Source organism: Pyxicephalus adspersus, chromosome 3 (genome assembly GCF_032062135.1).
Source record: "Pyxicephalus adspersus chromosome 3, UCB_Pads_2.0, whole genome shotgun sequence".
In the NCBI taxonomy this organism is placed as follows: domain Eukaryota; kingdom Metazoa; phylum Chordata; class Amphibia; order Anura; family Pyxicephalidae; genus Pyxicephalus; species Pyxicephalus adspersus.
The window spans coordinates 15194917-15213589 of record NC_092860.1 but is presented as its reverse complement, the minus strand read 5'-3'; the positions used below and the strand labels follow the sequence as shown (position 1 = coordinate 15213589).

At 38.2% G+C, this 18673-nt stretch overlaps 1 protein-coding gene across 1 annotated transcript; it reads left to right on the top strand.

Annotated features, from left to right (window-relative positions):
* The first annotated feature begins 108 nt into the window (after positions 1 to 108).
* On the top strand, positions 109 to 18553 carry PIGU (phosphatidylinositol glycan anchor biosynthesis class U). The gene is made up of 12 exons (XM_072403700.1): positions 109 to 263; positions 4819 to 4883; positions 5924 to 5983; positions 6428 to 6490; positions 7226 to 7335; positions 7972 to 8072; positions 8826 to 8923; positions 9009 to 9163; positions 9416 to 9559; positions 9745 to 9869; positions 11575 to 11717; positions 13827 to 18553. Exons 1-12 carry the CDS (start codon positions 134 to 136, stop codon positions 13938 to 13940), a joined length of 1308 nt encoding a protein of 435 aa, XP_072259801.1. The 5' UTR covers positions 109 to 133; the 3' UTR covers positions 13941 to 18553.
* Positions 18554 to 18673: the final 120 nt, after the last annotated feature.

The window sequence follows — 18673 nt, the reverse complement described above, 5'->3', positions numbered from 1 at the left end:
CGTGCCGCTATGGAGTCTGGGAAATGTAGTCTTTTCTTTTGCCTCCTCTGTTACTGGGCCCTCTAGCAGAACTACAAATCCCACTTTTCTCCCGTGAGCCTCGGCGCGGCCTGGCCAGGCTGGGCTCGGAAAGATGGCGGCGCCTTTGGTGCTGGTGATTCTGGTGGCGGTGACAATCCGGGCTGTTCTGTTTCGTTCCAGCCTGGCCGCCTTCATCTCTGAGAGGGTGGAGGTCGTGTCCCCGCTCAATTCATGGAAGAGAGGTGAGCGGTCGCCAGAAGTGAAAGGGGAAGGACAGGGGAGAAAACTTGGTGGGGGAGGAGGATGCTAGGGCAGGTGTGGTTAGTAGTGGTGGGGAGTGGGGACAGGTGTATGGTGGAGAAGAGGGGACAGGTGTATGGTGGAGAAGAGGAGGGAATGATGGGGTATGACCGGGTGACATGGGGGGAATGATGGGGTATGACAGGGGCCACATGGGGGGAATGATGGGGTATGACAGGGGATGGGGGGAATGATCGGGTATGACGGGTGACATGGAGGAATGATGACAGGGGTGACATGGGGGGAATGATGGGGTATGACAGGGGTGACATGGGGGGGAATGATGGGGTATGACAGGGGTGACATGGGGGGAATGATGGGTGATGACAGGAGTGGCATGGGGGGAATGAGGGGCTGTCATGAGGGGGTGGGGTGATGGACAATGATTGGAGGTAACATGGGGGGGGAATGCTTATTGACAGGGGTAATATGGGGGATGATGGAGGAGGATGACGTGGATAAGGGGAACAGTGATGAGGATGACAGGGTAAAACAGAGAAGGCAGTCCGCGACAACAGGGAGTATGATGGGGAATGACAGTCTGGGTAAGAAGATGACAAGGATAAAGGAGAAGACACATGGATAATAGGGATGACAGGGACACAATGGGGATGATGGAGATTAAAGGGATTGATTAGTGGGATGATGTAGATGAATAGGGAGGTAAAAGTAGGGAGACAGGCAGGAGTAAATGATAAGGATAAAAGAGAGGGGAGAATAATTGGAAGACTAGGGATCCAGAGGGGCAGAGGAATGTGACATGAGAAGAACAAGAAGAATAATGCTAAGAAAAGTAATCTTATGAAGAAGAGAATTTAGGGTACAGTTGGAGAGATAATGACATGGAAGGGAAGACATGTAGGGGCTAATGCTGGTGACTGCAGGAAACATAGAGGGGAGCCTACTTGTTTATATTCATCCCTTACCAAATTACCATCATTCTGAGTTGGCATCTATGAGTTAGCACATTTTGTTTAACTTTCAATTTACATTATGTACTCCTAAATAATTCTTCTTAGGATGCTACTATAAACAAATGTTAAATTCCGCTGCAAGAGAGTGTGAAATGTCTTTCATAGTTTCATGCAAAGGGGCAGATACATTTGGTGGCTGTGAAATCATTCCACTGGAACATTGGAGAAATAAAAGAAGCTAATGGGTTACGTTGGCATTTAGTACCCAGACCTCCAGGGATCACATCAAGCATTTGATGTTCCTTTTCTCTTTGCACAGTACACATTCCTATTGCTTTAGGGCTACTTTTACTAAACATGGGAAAGTGAAATAAGATTGTTCTTGGTATCCTCTTGTTTTTTGTTTATAACTTATTACTGTTTATTTGTTGGTGCTTTTCATTTTAAAATAAAATAATCTAAACTCTCTTTTGAGATCTGTTTTCACAATGGTGAATATATCTAAGTACATGTCAGATGATTCTGAGGCGATTATTGGACGAGAATCTAGCGTAATGTAGAGAAAAGATGTCCCAAAGGACACATTTATGTTGCCAAGCCAGGTATATTGTAAGAGGAAAACGAGCAGAAAGTGGCTTTTTAAGGTCAACTAATACTGTTAAAACATAAACTTCAGGGTTCTCCCCAGGTCCTTTTAGCTGGGTGCACCACCTGGCACGTTTCATCACCCACCCGGCTGTTTTTGGGTGGTTACTAAAGAGTTTGGTCACAATACAGGGGCTGCCACCCACATACAATTTCTTCCCACCCAGCTTAAAAACATTTCTGGGTTGAGCACTGAACTTGTTTATTTATGTTTTCAAATGGAAAATAAGACATAAAAATATAGTTGATAATAATGGTTACATTTGCCACGAGAACCGTATAATACATTACAAATATTTTGGGCTTCTCATATCCAGATCATAAAGCCCATTAGGTAGGACCTTTCCATCTTGATTAAATTATGATAGGTTATAGTCTCCAACCTGATGCGTTTCGCATATTTGCTTACTTGTGTTATAATAAACACAATGAATATAACATCAGTTTCAGAAGAAAGGAACATATATAAAATTCCAGACACAATAAATAATGTTGTTAGGAAAACTGAAAACTAAGTCATAAGATAAATAAAGGATAATCTATTGGGTATATAATATATCTGTTTTGATGTACAATAATGTTTGAAAGTAACTAGAAAAGTAAATAAATAAAATTTCAACAATATTACAGTTTGGAGAATAATAAAGTTATTCAATTGTTGTTGTCGACACTTTATGTTGGCTGTAATGAGAAAGAAGGTAAGGGTCATGGTGTATTTTAAAGAAATCAAAAACTGGGTAAATGCCATCCTAGAATGTAGACAACATAAAAAGCTGTTGTTAACATTTAGTTAGTTAAGATACAAGATGTTGACTTTAGGTGATCAGACTGACATGACATATGTAAACTACCTTGTTGCTTATGAAATGGTTTTGAGTCGCAATTGGGTGAATATATAGATTTATGTTCTCTTGGTGAAGTCTGAAAAAAACAATCTAAACAATTAGTGAGTCTATACAGGGGTGGTTCTCGTTATATCATAATAGAATTGTAAGAAATGATAATGTTGACATAATAAAAAGATGTGGATGCTTTCAAAGTAATAGGCGATAGAGTTCTTATTGTTACATCTGTGTCCCAGGTAGGTAAAAAAAAAACACAAGATGAATACTAATGGTTGAGTTGGAATAAAGGTAGATACACTTTAATAAAAATGTGTCAACATTAAAGAAAATTACTCACTTATATGTGAATGCTCAATCAGAGGTGCACTTAAGATAACATTTAAAGGATATGGAAGGGGATGGGAGCCAGAATGTCCCTAGAGTTCCCAGTGTTTATTATCGTTTTCTAGGTAATGCACGAGAGAGGGGTACAAAGTTTGCCATTAAAGATTCATAATAGTGCAGAATGGTCTTATTGTCTGAAGAACAAAGAAAAAGGAAACGTAACTCACTTGGAACGTTGTTATAAAAATGCAAGGACGAGGTGTCTGCAGTCAGATCAGCCAAAGAGCTGCTGCTGCAGACATTCCGTTCTTTTAAACAGTTAATGCTGGTGTTTCTAACTCGGAAGCTGTGCGTGTGTTGTAATCTGCGCAGTTGATGGTTTAGAGTCTGACCTAAAGCCCAACTTCTGACCTTAAGAGAATCTGGTGTGTGTACAGCGCTCCTTGTCTGGAAAACCTTCCTGGCGATCTATGGACGAGGAACGATCATAATGAAAGTGAAGGAGAGAGTACGCAGCGGGGTGCCGCTCCGTCAGTCTCCTCTCTCCATACAAGAGAACGGTGCTGTATGTACATCGCTCCTTTATGCATCGTGCAGTTCTTTGTCATTGGAAAGGATCGTGAAAGATCCTTTCCAACGACAATTATTGCACGTGTGTACGTAGTCTTAGAGTTGATGAGCCTGAGGTACTAAAGAAGCATCTGCCTGTCCCTTTTCTAGTAATACCAGTAAGCTTAGTATAATTAACCTGTCACAAATCTGGCCAACTCAAGTAGAGCACTTTATAAAAGAATGCATAAACTGCATTTCAATACAGTTACAATTCTTTCAAGAATACCACACCTTGTAATAGTAATAATGTGCACTTCACTAGCCAGAAATGTCTTGAGCATACAGATCATGTGAAATGTGCTTACCTAATTTATCATTTTAAAATCACTTGTAAACAGGAATAATTAAACACTGCAGGATCAGTATACATGGGCCCAGGAGGACATGTTGCTACTTCAACATACATATGCTAAAAAAAGGATTACTTCCTCATTCTGCAAGAAGCAATAAACTGACTAGTTTTTGGGACCATTCCTTATTTCAAAGACTCCAATCATGTCCTGCTGAATGAGGGACCGAGGAGGATATCCAGTTACTTGCCTTTGTACTTTTTATTAACCCAAAGGTATATACTGAAATAATCAGTAGATCCAGAGATATAATTATTATTAAACAGGATTTATATAGTACCAACATATGATGCAGCGCTGTAAATTAAATAGGGGTTGCAAATGACAGACGAATATAGACCGTGACACAGAAGGAGGAGACGACCTGACAACCTGCCCTGAAGATCTTACAATCTAGGAGGTGTGGAACTTGGCTTTTCAGTAAATGGTGACCTTGGCTATGACACAAACTGCCACTTAAACTTCTCAGCTGCTCCATAAAGAAAAAAAAAATTGCACATGGCTATTCTTGACATTTACTGGAATTTCGATTGCATACATGTGTGAAAAGTTTATTTTAATCCAAGGTTGGATAGACAGATTTGTAGCAGAAACATCTTTATAGACATTCACTAGTCAAACAATTGATTTGTACATCAGGAGAAAACCACCATTCCCAAAACCTGTCATAGAACATCCAGACATTTCACCCAGACTTATAGGATGTGCAAAACTGACAAACAGGCTTTATCAGTGAAGTTGTGCAAAAAGTTACACATTTATATTTCACTTCCATTCCAATTTCTCATTGTACCCTTTCTTTTGCAGTGGTGGAGGGGATGGCCTTATTAGATCTTGATGTGTCACCCTACTCAGGAGACGTCTTTCATGAAGTGAGTATCTGTGACTTGAGATATCCGTCTCTCACAAATGCCTTGTAGATTGGTATTGCTGGATGTGTAAGCTTAGATCTGAAACCTTCTAGTCTAGGAACTGACCTTAGTTATGGGTCAGCCAGGGCTTTGTTGCTTTGCACAATGCTGTCTGTAAATTTACCTACAAAACAGGAGGAGAACATCAACTGCTTGCTGCTGTTACTCCATCATGTCCCACCCATAGACTGGGTCAGGTAGTGGACCAAGGTAATCGAGGGAGGTCCTGAGCTTGTCTGTGCAGAGGTACAGGCATCACAAGCTCATCTTAACATTGGCTTCATTTACATATTTGTTTATGAACTATGCACTTATCATTCCAACATTGTGCACAGGTGGAGGGCTGTGCTGATATACTTTTCCCTGCTATGAAAACATGTCTAATGTTCACCCCGGCACTTTTCACTAACCACCCGGCTGTTTTTAAGGGGCTATTGAAGAATAAGGGGTTCCCATCCACCTTAAATAATTCCTGGGGAAAACACTGATGTCAATAGGACCAGCTTCATCCATAGAAATGCAGGAGACACAACCATAGAATGATCACCCAGACTGCACAATTATATTGATTAGAAATCTACAGATTTAAAGCTGTAGTTTATTCCTAATATATCCTGCATTTCCTAGTTTCTCTTCTCTCTTTTGTGAACTTGCTAACAATGATTTTAATAACATCTTTCATTACATGCCCTATTTTTGTCCCAGTGAAGTTACTGGATCTTTATACCACTGCAGGGTTAGCAATGTGATGAGTTCAGGTGTAGTATTTAAAAAAAAAATGATTTTATTAGAATGTAATGGGGGGGCTTGGTAGACAAACTATAGGAAAACTGAATTTCCTACCCATCTGGAGAAATAAATTATAAATAAATGTAAAATAAAATCACAAGTGTTGGTTGGATTTCTAGGGCCATAGTTAGTGTTTACTTCATGTGTTCAAATATTAATTTTTCATTATTTTTCATGTTTTTCGTTAACCTGAAATTATTTTTTTCCTACAGACTCCTCTCATCGTATATCTCTTCCACTTCCTTGTAGACTATGTAGAAATTGTATATATGGTAAGTGAATTCTTGGCATTAAAAGAAACTTATTGATTTTAAAAATGAGGGAGCTGCCAATGCTGACTTGTCATTGAAGGTGTGAGATTCAGGGGCCAACAACATTTTTCTGTGAATACCATATAAGTGTGCAAAACATCAGTCCTGGATTAGAAAAAAATTGAACACTTTTATTTGGTTCAAAGGGTTTCTTATTGATCCTGTAGTATTTGGGTGGACCGAGGAGTAGGCAAAAAAAGGGGTCTGTCTGATGCATTAGCTGGTGGGGTTACAAAAAGAACAGCACAACCTGAAGTAATTCAAAGCTCGTGTGGGCAGGGGGACACATTCGCCTATTAGCCTTGGATGCTAAAGGACCTTCTCCTAGCACTGTCTAGTACAATTTTTGGATGAAAACTTTTATATTACAAGATAAGTTTACTAAAATTGATTTTTACTTCTCAGTTTACAGATGTACTTACAGCCGTTGCACTTTATTTGGCTGTGAAAGAATATAACAAAGTATCGGTAAGAGTTTTTTTTTTTTTTTTTTTTTTTAAACATATTTCCTATTGTTTCATGGATTGTGTGTTTTACGCTTTTGTACAGTAGAGAATTAGGACAGATGAATAAGTCATGATTCTGTCCGATGGGCTTCAATCAAGCATGCTTAGATATTTGTGCTAGTTACATATAAAAAAACATTTAGCTCATTTTAAAGAATCCAGTACATCAGATTGTGCTTTTACAGCTCATTGGAGTTTATCATTGATTTGGGCAACACAGTTGCTCAGTGATTAGCACTCTGGCCTTTGCAGCTTTGGGTCTCGGGTTCAAATCTCGACCCGGACAATATTTGCATGGAGTTTGCATGTTCTCCCCGTGTTTGCGTGGGTTTCCTCCAAGAACTCCAGTTTCCTCCCACATTCCAAAAACATGCAGTTAGGTTTTTTGGCTTCCCCCTAAAAATTGACCTTAGACTGTGTTAATGACATATGACTATGGTAGGCACATTAGATTGTGATCCCTTTGAGGGACAGCTAGTTACATGACTATGCACTGCATAATATGCTGGTGCTATATAAATACTGTGTATTAATAATAATAATTTACCAATATCAAGTAATATTACACAGCATGCATATACATTTTTTGGCTTTGTTGCTGTGTTTTCCCAAAGGCTTTCTGTTTTTTAGACCCTGACTTCCTATAGGCAGTTTATGATTATGCATTTAGTGATTATATTTTTTATTTTCTTTACAGTTCAAGCAGCAAAAACTTTATTTGGAACTTAATAAGTATTCAGCAGGATCCATCGATCTTCTGAGAGTACCGACTGAAATGCACTATGTTCCACTAAAAGTGGCAATATTGTAAGTTTTTTTTCTGTTTTTAAAGCTGGCCTTTCGCAGTACTTGTTTGTTTACAAATCAAATAAAATGATTTACTTGTACAGTATCTTTTGATGACCATTGTATGGCACTTTCCCTACCTCTTAGATTGTAAGTTCTTCTGGCCAAGATCCTCTCCTCCTGTATCTGTGTGTCATTTGCAACCCCTATTTAATGTACAGCGCTGCGTAATATATTGGGGCTATATAAATCCTGTTTAATAATTTGCAGGCACTAATTAAAAAAAAATATATCACTTTGTGTCTGCTTGCTTTCTGTTTTGATGACCATGCAGAAATTCAGGGGGAAATGCCCCTAATGACACCAACATCAGTAAATACCTGGCAGAAGTTTGTAATTTCTCTGCTAATACTGGAAGTGGATTGCGTTCAGGAAATATTTTATCGCTATAGCCACAGGTCTGTGATTCTTCACATACTTCTTATTGCAAGGGATTTTTTGCCTGCCTATACTGAAATGGGCTGATAAAGATTCAGACCTGGATCTGTTTTTAAAGCTTTACCGGTGAATAACCTGAAGGAGTTAAGAGCTGGATCTGTTTTTAAAGCTTTACCAGTGAATAACCTGAAGGAGTTAACACAAGTTTATTTCTTGCAGCTACTTGTTGAATCCCTATACCATTTTGTCCTGTGTGGCCAAATCTACCTGTGCTCTGAATAATGCAATTATTGCCTTGTTTATCTTGGCTACAGTGAAAGGTGAGTCTCGTTTGTGTAGATGCAATTTTTCTTAGAGCTGACATATAAAGAATAACTCTTGTTGACCATAGATGACTATTGAGAGTATTTGTTCTCTTTTACGTATGTATGTGAAAAGTAGTTGAATGCTGATTTGATGACCCTTTGTATATATTTATGTTGAAACTTTAATCCGTCTTGATTTTAAAAGGGTAATCCCATCAATATTAAATTGTTCTATTTGATTTATTATATCACCAACAACCATTTCTTGCAACAGTCGGAATGAATGATCCTTGTACAGACAGCACCGTTCATCCTATAGCATGGTAGAGCAAGTGGTAGACATCCAGCTTCATCCTACACTGCGGCAAGACAAATCACTGAGCTCTGTCGAGTGACAGCTGTACAGAAGCTAGCATCTTGTATCTAGCTGCAAGAGAAAACAACGCTTTCAGTAGATGAATCTTAGTATTCTGTACTTAGCCAGTCTGCCTGCTTCATTAAAGTCTATGTGGCTTTAGAGCAAATTAGGACATTGGTAGTTATGAACATGTGGAGTACAACGTTACTTTAGATTAAATGAGAAAGAGAAAATATAACTGTACTTTGTTTGAATTACAGTTAACAATTAAGGAAGTCCTTGATGCATAATGGTTTATTTTGTGTTAATGTAAGTGGGTGGCAGTTGCCAGTCAAAGTTTACTGCCTTCTACTGTTCAGAATTTCTGTATTTGCTCAACAGGTTACTAATGTTTGGTCGGTTTTCTTTAGGTAGTCCGCTTCTGAGCGCTGTGTTCCTGTCATTGGCTACATACCAGTCCTTGTACCCAATCACATTGTTTACTTCAGCACTCCTATTTCTACTGCAGGTACCCTCTTATAGAATTGTACCCCTAAAAACAAAAGTATTTTAAACTGCTACTATAACACACGTTTTTTTGTTTTTTTTTTTAGAGACAATTCATTCCAGTGAAGATGTCCAGTAGGGATTTCTGGCTATTCACATGTCAGTATTCATCACTGTTCCTGGGCTGCCTTACTGTTTTAATTTGCCATTCCTTCTTCTTGCTGAACTCCTGGGACTTCATCCACTCCATTTATGGCTTCGTGTAAGTATTATATTTATTTTCCTAGGCAGCATTGTATAAAATTTGCAATTTATTAAAGTTATTTGCAATTTAGAGTTGTCATGGCATACACACAAAGTCTACACAGGATGTTACCGTGTAGTGTTTAGGTTTGCACTGCACATTTCTCATCTGATCATTATAAATTTTCCATGATCAGCTTGTTATAAAGAATGATCACCAATATGCTTGATGTGTACATGTGATCTTGATTTCTCATGTCCTTCCTTTTAGACTTTCAGTACCAGATTTGACTCCAAATATCGGCTTGTTTTGGTACTTCTTTGCAGAGATGTTCGAACACTTCAGCTTGTTTTTCGTGTGCGTCTTTCAGATCAATGTGTTCTTTTACACTGTGCCACTCACCATCAAGTTAAAGTAAGTTATAGACTGGTTACAATTATAACTTATCAGAAGCCAAATATACCTTGCCCACCTATAGAATTCACTAAAATGCACACTTTTCACGCATTCTTAACACCTTTTTGCAGTGGTTGATGTAGATTAATAGGTGCAAGTTTGTAAATTTGTTTTTTTTACAATTGTTTCTGTTATAATTGTAGAGAGCATCCCATGTTCCTGATGTTTGTACAGCTGGCTATTATCTGCATCTTCAAGTCTTATCCTACAGTGGGAGATGTGGCACTCTACATGTCTCTGCTTCCTATGTGGGCCCATCTGTCCAGATGTAAGTCACTGACTAACTTTCTTTGATCTTGTATCTTTAAAGATGTACACAAGGAAAAGCAGCGGACTGGGGAGCTCCTTGTTCCTTGTTAGCACATGAGCTGGTTGGCTTTTTTTGTGCTATTCTTTACGAGGGATTGCACTGAATAATGTACTGATAAGTGCAGAATTGCTTTAATTTAGGTCTTCTATATCAGCCTAGAATTCAGGTTTAATATCGATCAGGAGCTCAGATGACCAGGTAGCAGCAGCATAATTTAGAAACGGTTGTCAAACTTTAATAGGAAGTGTCTAAACAGGGAATTTCAATGTTGACTCATTGGGTATTATTTTACCCTCCTTACAGGTAATCCCAAGAATTGCTTAGACTTAAAATTCTAGGCAGGTATGGGCAACACAGAGTATCACAAAAATACCTAATTTCAGAAGGGAGGATTGGCTAGCATCTGTTCAATGATGCTTCATAATTGTGGGCACTTTAGGTTCACAGCTGTCAGGTTGTGGCCACAATAAAGTAACTGAATAGTCTGTTTGTACCGTCAGTACACAATCAGTACAGGTTGTTTAGAAGCTATAAAGGATCTAATAGACCCCTGATGTCTCAATATACCTGCCCAGTGCTAGCATAGAGGGGCCTGTGATATTAATATAGTCAAATAAAAAAAATATAAATTGCATTGCTCAATACGGAGGTGGACCACCCCATATATGCACTAGAGCCCTTTTCCTCAAACCCTGTGTAAGCTGGTTTGGAGTTATTGGAGTTTAAGGCCTTCCTCTACCCGCAACATTGCCGTGTTTAGTCCTGTTGATTGGCTGTTTAAAGGATAAAGGCTTTTTTCATGTTGCACAAGTGCTTCATCATTCAGCTTATATAGCCAAACACAGCATGTTAGATAAATATTCTATTCACTTACTGAACATAAACAGCCTTGCTTTGTAGTGACATGAGCTGGAAGGAAAGGCAATGAGAATATTTTCTTACTGGTTTTCTAAACAGTCAGTTGGGCGGTGTAATTTGGATACCACACATGCTGATGATACATAGCTGGTTGTGAAAGAATTGTTGCTTGGCAGATCTTTCTGCTTGTCAGAGTTATTTAGTCAGCTACTACTGCATTGAGTACACTTACATACACCACTTGTGCCACACATGGTATGTATTGCCAAAGTGGGAGCAGAATTTCTAGGACTATCATCTACTGTAGTTTTTTTTTTTTTTTTTTTTTTGTAAGATTCACTGCATACATGCAAGCAAATCCATGGGTTGTCATATTTAGCATCTGTTCACTGAAAACAACCTCCTCTTTTCTATTTATTTAAAAAATGAGGGTTTATGTGAAAATTTGAGTGGCACATCACCATTTTATTCTACGGGGTCTAAAATTTCAAAGAACATTAGGGTTAGGCTTTTACATCAATTGGACATCACTAAAGGCAAAAGTATAGTCTGGTTTACTGGCCATAGAACAAAGCAAAGTGTGTGTGCAAATGTAAGTATATATGGGGAATGGGTGATTTTATTGTATTTACAGTTGCCGTTATTAAATGCTTTAAAGGTGCAGTCATCCATATATCATAAATTAGAGAACAGGTTTAGTATAGGGAAAAGTCCTCTTGGGCTAAATGAACAGATTGTCAGTTCATATTGTATTATCTACATGTATTTAATTATAATGTTGTGTTTTATTGTTTTTTTCTTGCAGTCCTGCGAAATATCTTCATAGTCTCATGCATGTTGGTGGTGTGTTCACTACTCTTTCCAGTTCTATGGCACTTGTGGATATATGCGGGCAGTGCCAACTCAAACTTCTTCTATGCCATCACCCTGACATTTAACGTAGGCCAGGTGAGTAATTGGGTTTGCATTGGGTAATTGGAAGAGCATTGGGTTTAAAGCTTGCTGCACATTGGCAAACTGTTTTTTTTTTAAAATCAAGTGTCAGGCATTGAGTTCTCCAAACTTTTAGGCTTATTCAGATAGATGGTTTAATTGCAGTATGGTGGTATCAGTTTGTAATCCAGTTCGAATGTTAAGTTTCAAGCATTTTGTGGGCTTCAACAAATGCCTGAAATACACGATTGGAGTGGCTTTCTAGTGTTGCAGATGTCTTGCACAAGAACTAGAGGGGTAAGGGAAGTAAAAACATGGCATTTGTTTGTATTTCTTCCTCACAAATGCTTCCAAAATGCCATTTAAAGCCTTCCCATTCAATTCTATAGAGAGCAGCCCGTCTCATGAGAACATGAATGCAGCGTCTCCGCACTGTGCAAAAATTGCAACACTAGCACACAGGCTGCTAAACATCTGCAAAAAAAAAAGAATTCTAACTGCTGTCATTCGTTTCAATAATTATGTATAACTTGATTAACTTAGTTCATAACAGTTTTTAAGCAACGCAAATCACTTGTTTAACTGCCCATCTGAACAACCCCTTAACCAGATTTGCTTAGATTGCAGAGCTGCTCAGTTTATAGTACCTAATGAGATGAATTGCTTCACACCCCTTTTTTCCCTAGTTTGTTTATTTTATAACAGATGAAGGAATAGAAGCTCATAGTGAAAGTCTTCCTTATCAATACTGGGTATGGATCAGTGATGTAGATCATATCAGAGCCAAAGAATATGTGCAACACTCTGTATGTGATGATCCCTATAACATTAGATTGTTAGCCCTTTTGAGGAACAGTTAGTGACATGACTATGGACTTTGTAAAGCGCTGCCTAACCACCTGGGCGTTACACTGATGTCTAGATTTCTGTACCAAAAGCGGTACACTGTTTTTCATGAATTTTTTTTTTTTTAAATTGTAGACCTGTAACTTACAGAAATATGTCCGAACAGGGTTCTAGTAGATATCATGAATATAAAAAATGTTTGAAACACACAATCATGTTAAAAAAAAATAAAAAATACTTTTAATAAAATTAAAGACACAAAAATCAGCTTAAACAAGAATAAATAAATCAAAAATACTGAAAATGCGATAATTTGGTATACTGTATAGTAATATATTTTTCTAAAACACCTCCCTAATGTCCAACAGTCCAACGTCACATACCTATAGACAAAACCACATAAATATATTTTGTATTATTTTGTTTTGGATTGGATACAGGACTTTGTATTGAATTCAATACAAAATATTTGAATTTCCCGATACGACCCCCATCGACGGGCGCATGCACGAACATCATCAGGAATCGCAGAGGGACGCGAACGCCGGGTATTTTAATTCTTTCCGAACATCCGTACTTCCATGCAAAAAGTGTTAAATTTTTTGCATGGAAATTTATTTTAGATTGTAGGCTATAATTCACCGAATTACTTAATAATTACTTGTAATTCATCGAATTACTGCATAACTCACCGAAATATGTCCAAAATTTTATAAATTTAATAATAAAATTTTTTTTTTATAAAACATAAAAAATCTTTAAAAAAAATCTTAAAAAAAAAAAAAGTGTATAATGTAATGTTTTGTACAGTAGCTTATATAATATATATAATACAATTATATATATATTATATAAGGATTTCTTTGTATTGGACTCAATACAGCTTTTTTGCAAATGCAAAGCGATTTGAATTTCCCGCACCGACGCATGCAGCGACGTCACTGGGAAACCCCGGTGATCGTCACTGCACTCGCCGGGAGAAGACAGAAGAGGACGGACGTGTCTGGAGGAGCTGCGGGGAGAAGGTGAGTATTTTTTTTTTTTAGAGATCGACGCTGGAACAGATTATCACAGCGGGGACCAGGTAAGGTAATGCATTTAACCACTATTTTTTTTACCCCGAACTAAGGTCAGGTTTACCGGTCGGGTGGGGTAATTGTCTGTGCTATATAAATACTGTGTAATAATAATAAAATGCCTTGACTTGGGCTTTTTAAAAATCAGATGTTTACTTGAAGGAGTAAAATGTTTTCACACTCTTGTATTCTTCCATTTCAGATTCTTCTGGTGTCTGATTACTTTTATGCCTTCCTTCGGAGAGAGTACCACCTCCATCACGGCCTCTACCTTACCAAGAAGGATGGAACTGAAGCCACTCTCGTCCTGAAATAAGCCGCGGAGGGAATGTACAAGAGCAGGGAAGTGGCTTGAGGGCAGGCAGCGCCCTCCCATGGAGCAGAGACACAGCTCAAGCCTGTCCCTCCAGAACATTCTAAAGGACAAGCAAGAGGACTCTTTATTACTACTTTTTAACAGTACAGTGATTTTTGATAAGGTTAATCATCATGGATCTCATCCTGTCCCCTTCTAGCAACCATGTTGCAATAAGATTCTTTGCTAAGCATGAAGCACTGATGAAGGAAACAACAAAACGGACAACAGTGGTAACATGCGCGGGCAGACATGACAACTTGTTCAGTATGAAGCATTTTGTAGGCTTGTATAAGCCCTGCTTCTAAATCGGAATTCCTACAATACAATGCAGCATGTTTGAGCTAAAGGCTAAAGGACACCAATTGCTGCAGCAAGGTACCTGGTGATGTCATCTGGAAGTCTTTTCTGATTTTTCAAAGCCAGATTCTCATTTTTTATTTTAATTTGGTTACCAATGGCTAATAATAATAATCTCTGCAATGGTCACAGCATTATTACAGGGTTTAACAAATACCAGGAGATGCTTAGTACATGCTGCAGGTTAATTACTCAAAGGTTAATGGTACTCTTGAAAAATGACATATTCAAATTTCCCTCATGAAATCTGCCAGTAGAACAACAGGGTTTAGAGCCGCTGGTGTTTGGTTTGCTGCTCTTCTCTATAGATTTTGAATCATGCCAGCCACCACATTTCAGTGGTTTGAAGGGTCCAGAATGACCCTAACTGACCATGGGAGCAAAGATGTCTGCATCTGAAATCTGTGGTTATAGAAGCAGTTTTTTGATAAATAAAAGGCACCCTTTAAAGCAAAACTGCATTGGTAATACATAAAATTATAGGACTATAGTTACATACAGGTACAAGGAGGTAATTTTATTCCCTTTCCTTTGTTCCCTGTAAATGACTGAATCCAGGGTTTTCCTGTCTTGGAGCTTTGCCTTACATCCCTGCACCTTTAAAATAATGTACAAGATTTTCTTAATCAAGAGGCTTGTATTACAAAGGGATGTGCCAGATCACATATTTAGCCTATTGAGCATCTCCGGTCTGGTGGTCTTTCAGGGCATGCAGACTTAGAAATATTTAAATGATACAAGAATTCACTTGACCACCTCTGCTTTAATGCTGGCTAAAGGTCTAAAAACTGTTCAATAGTGCTCAGATCAGCGAGCTTACAGTCTTATGTTCTAGAGCTATTCAAAGGAAACTCAAAATGATACAACTACAGGCTTATGCAGAGAAAAGAAAGTAAATTGAATCACACAGGTCAGTCACATTGTCAGGATACTTTAGTGGTAAAGCCTCTGTGCCAATTCTTAGGTCTTCCCAAAAGGGTTTCCCTCTTGCTACTTGTTTGCATCAAATACTTCTACAAGTGAATAGAAATGTCGGTGGCAAGAGCTTTGGCCAGTAGATTGTGGGCGCTTGATCATTACACCTACCCAGATTTCCAAAAGTAAATTGACACGACTCAAAAAAATTAAGGGGATTTTAGTGAAGGGTACCGTTCATACTAGGACCACATTTAAACCAACCTTGTGGTAATAATTTGGGGAAGACCCCTGTACATAAAGTTCCCTTAGGATAGAATGGAAACCAATGGCTCAAAATTTCCCACACCATACCGGACCTTACAAATACTTCTTTGGCTATGTGAACACAAATTCCTATGAATGCACTCTCACACTTTCTAGGTCTTCCCAGCAGTCTGTAGGCTGATATGATGGGTTTTACATACATTATATGGGTGATTATGATTGGTGCCTGCAAACATTTGCGCATGCATAAAAGCTGCTTGCAAGGTGGACTTAGCCTTTAAATGGACAAAGGACTGAAAATACAACAGGTACATGCTCTGGTATTTGCTCTGCTGCCTTTTGCTTTGGTGGATGCCATTGTGGACTAAAGAAAATGTTATATCTTCGGTATAAGTCCACAGTAGCTTTGTGCCCAGCTAATGTGGACTTACACCAAAGGTACAACATTCTTATACTGTCTGTACAAAATGCATCTGAAATGTTCCTGGCTAGTACAGCAAACAATATGACTACATGTCACCAGAGGTAATTTAAAGCCAGCTTTGCCTTAAAGTCAGTACAACATTTCAGTGGTATACACAGACCGATAAGTTGTGAATACTGATTGGATCAGTGCCCGTAAATTTCAGATGAAGAGAACAAACAGTGCCAGCTACATTTCACGCAACCTGAACAAATATTCCTCTGTGTTCCTACTCATGCCATGGTTTTCTTTGGCATTAAAGAGAAGGACCATGGAAATTCTATATTCTTGTTTTGGACTGAGTCACCCACTTGCTTATATCTGAGCAAAAAACATCTCAGTATTGTAGAACATACAAATGATAATGAGCCAGAGGGTGATTTCAACCCACATGGGTTTACTTCTACCTAAAAATGTATAGAGTAAAACTTTAAACTAGCCGTAATGTGAGGGACCTTTGTTACCTCTAGAACATCCTATGCTGACAGTATTGGTGTTTGCTGATACAACATACACTCCATTGATGTGCCGCTGAACAATTATTTTCCACGGTTGGATCCCTCCTAATGGCACACTAATCCTCACAGTGTTAAAAGATCCTCAGCAGATTTTAAATTCTGTTCCAATTCTTCTTTAAATCAGCAAATTAGATCATAATCCTCTAGTTCTAGTAGTGAAAGGAAACCTGTCATGGGCAAAAAGCCAAAACTAATCCCCAGGAAAAAGGGTTTCCTCCTGAACGGACATGTCATTATGAAATAGGGAGGCAGCCATTGCTGGTCACCTTCTAAAAATGCTGTTTGCTTTGGCTCTTATACCCAAGTCACTGACTTGGATCTGGTGTGTAGCTCAGGAGTTCTTTTTTACATAATTGTTGGTTATACCAGACAAGCCAAACATTTAGCATTGCCAGAAGGAGTGCTTAGCAAAGACAGTCATGACTGGTCCCCTTTATTTAAGCAATTGGAAATTCTGTTTCTTTCCCTGGGATTTTTAACTATTTCAGCTCTACACCTGTAAAACCCATCTGAGAATTTTTTACATTTCTGTTTATTCAGCAATACTACTGTCATTACATTTTATAGGGACATAAAATACTTTCTATTTATTGTCTTGCAAAAAGTTCTTTTTGTCAATCCACAGATAAAGCATCTAAAGTCACTACATTGATCAGTGTTAGTTTAATAAAGATCAGGTAATGTAGATAACAAATATAAATTTTATTCCAGAAATTATGTTTAAGACTAAAATGTCATTATGATTCCAGTATGCAGCCTTGGAATGTGATTTACAAATTTTTTTTTTTGCAAGTAATGCAACAATTAAAATGAATAATGTATGAAAAAAAGTCATGGTTTAAAACAGTATAAAAATGTAAGTATGTAGGAAGATGAGTTATAAGGGTAAACTAAAGGGGTTAAATAGGAAGAAATTAATTTGTGGTTGTAAGGTTGTTTTGCTGCAGGGAAAAATTGCTATTTGTAGGCCCCTGTCAGTGTTACCTGTTCACCCCTTCAGAAAGCACTCCATGATAACTGGGGACCTTGGTCACATGACATTGGTAGGTCATGTGACTGGATTCCCTTATTTTTTGTCTTAGTCTTTGTCTCTGTCTCATTAAATGGTACTTTATTTGCTTCTGAGTCTAAACGCAAGAAAAATGGACAGAACCACTTTTTTCTTCTAGTTCTGATAAAATTGGGTTCAAAAATGGGCTTCTTATCCTTTTCGATGTGTAATAAATGTCTATGCAGTGATCTCCCCAGAAACATTTTTAGCCTGGATGAGAAGAAGCTGTAGGTGGGTGGCAGCCTCCATATTGTGACAGGTTTTCAGTAACCAACCAAAAACAGCCGGGTGCTTTCTGAAAAGTGCTGGGTGGAGCGCCCAGCTAAAAGGGGCTGGGGAGAACACTGCTATGGGTGGTGCGTTTGATGGAACCTGCAATGAAGATTTAGAAAACAACAGATGTGAATACAATTATCTCCAGTATGTCCCTTCTATACTCTCATGCTATTGATTCTATGACCTGTAGCCATTAATTATTTGGTTGGATTTTTTTAATAATCGGTCCATCACTTCATACCGCATACCACATACAGACAGTGCGTATTTATGTCAGTGTAGTGGAGGAATTTGAAAATTAGTTCTGTTTGAAATTCACATTTATTATTTGCACTTAATGATTTAGAGACAAAGAAGCTGAATATTAGAGTTGCACAATGTTTTACACGAGTCCCAGATCTGCTTAACCATTCAGCTTGGAAGTAAAACCGAATAAAAATTGAGACCAAGGGGACTTCGGGGGCTGGAGCTGAATGTCATTTGTTGAGAAGGACTGTGACATGACCCATCTGAGTTTGGACTATCTAGTTCTGCTTCTGGATTTTTGACATACTGTGAGAGTAAAGTTGCTGCCTGAAAATGCTTGTCATACTTTTTTTTTTATTTGAGAGATATAGCTGTATGCACTGTAATGTTTTACATTTGTTTGATTTACGTTTCTACATTTTATTTATTTTTGGGATGTGGGACCTGAATAAAGATATCTGTGAGGGCAGACACAAGACTTCTGTGTGCATTATTTTGACTGAAACCTCATTCTATAAGAAAAACCTAAATTCTGTCTTTATGATTGTTTTTTCTGGTTTTAGTCTCTTGCTAAAGCTTGAGCTTCAGTTAAAGATAA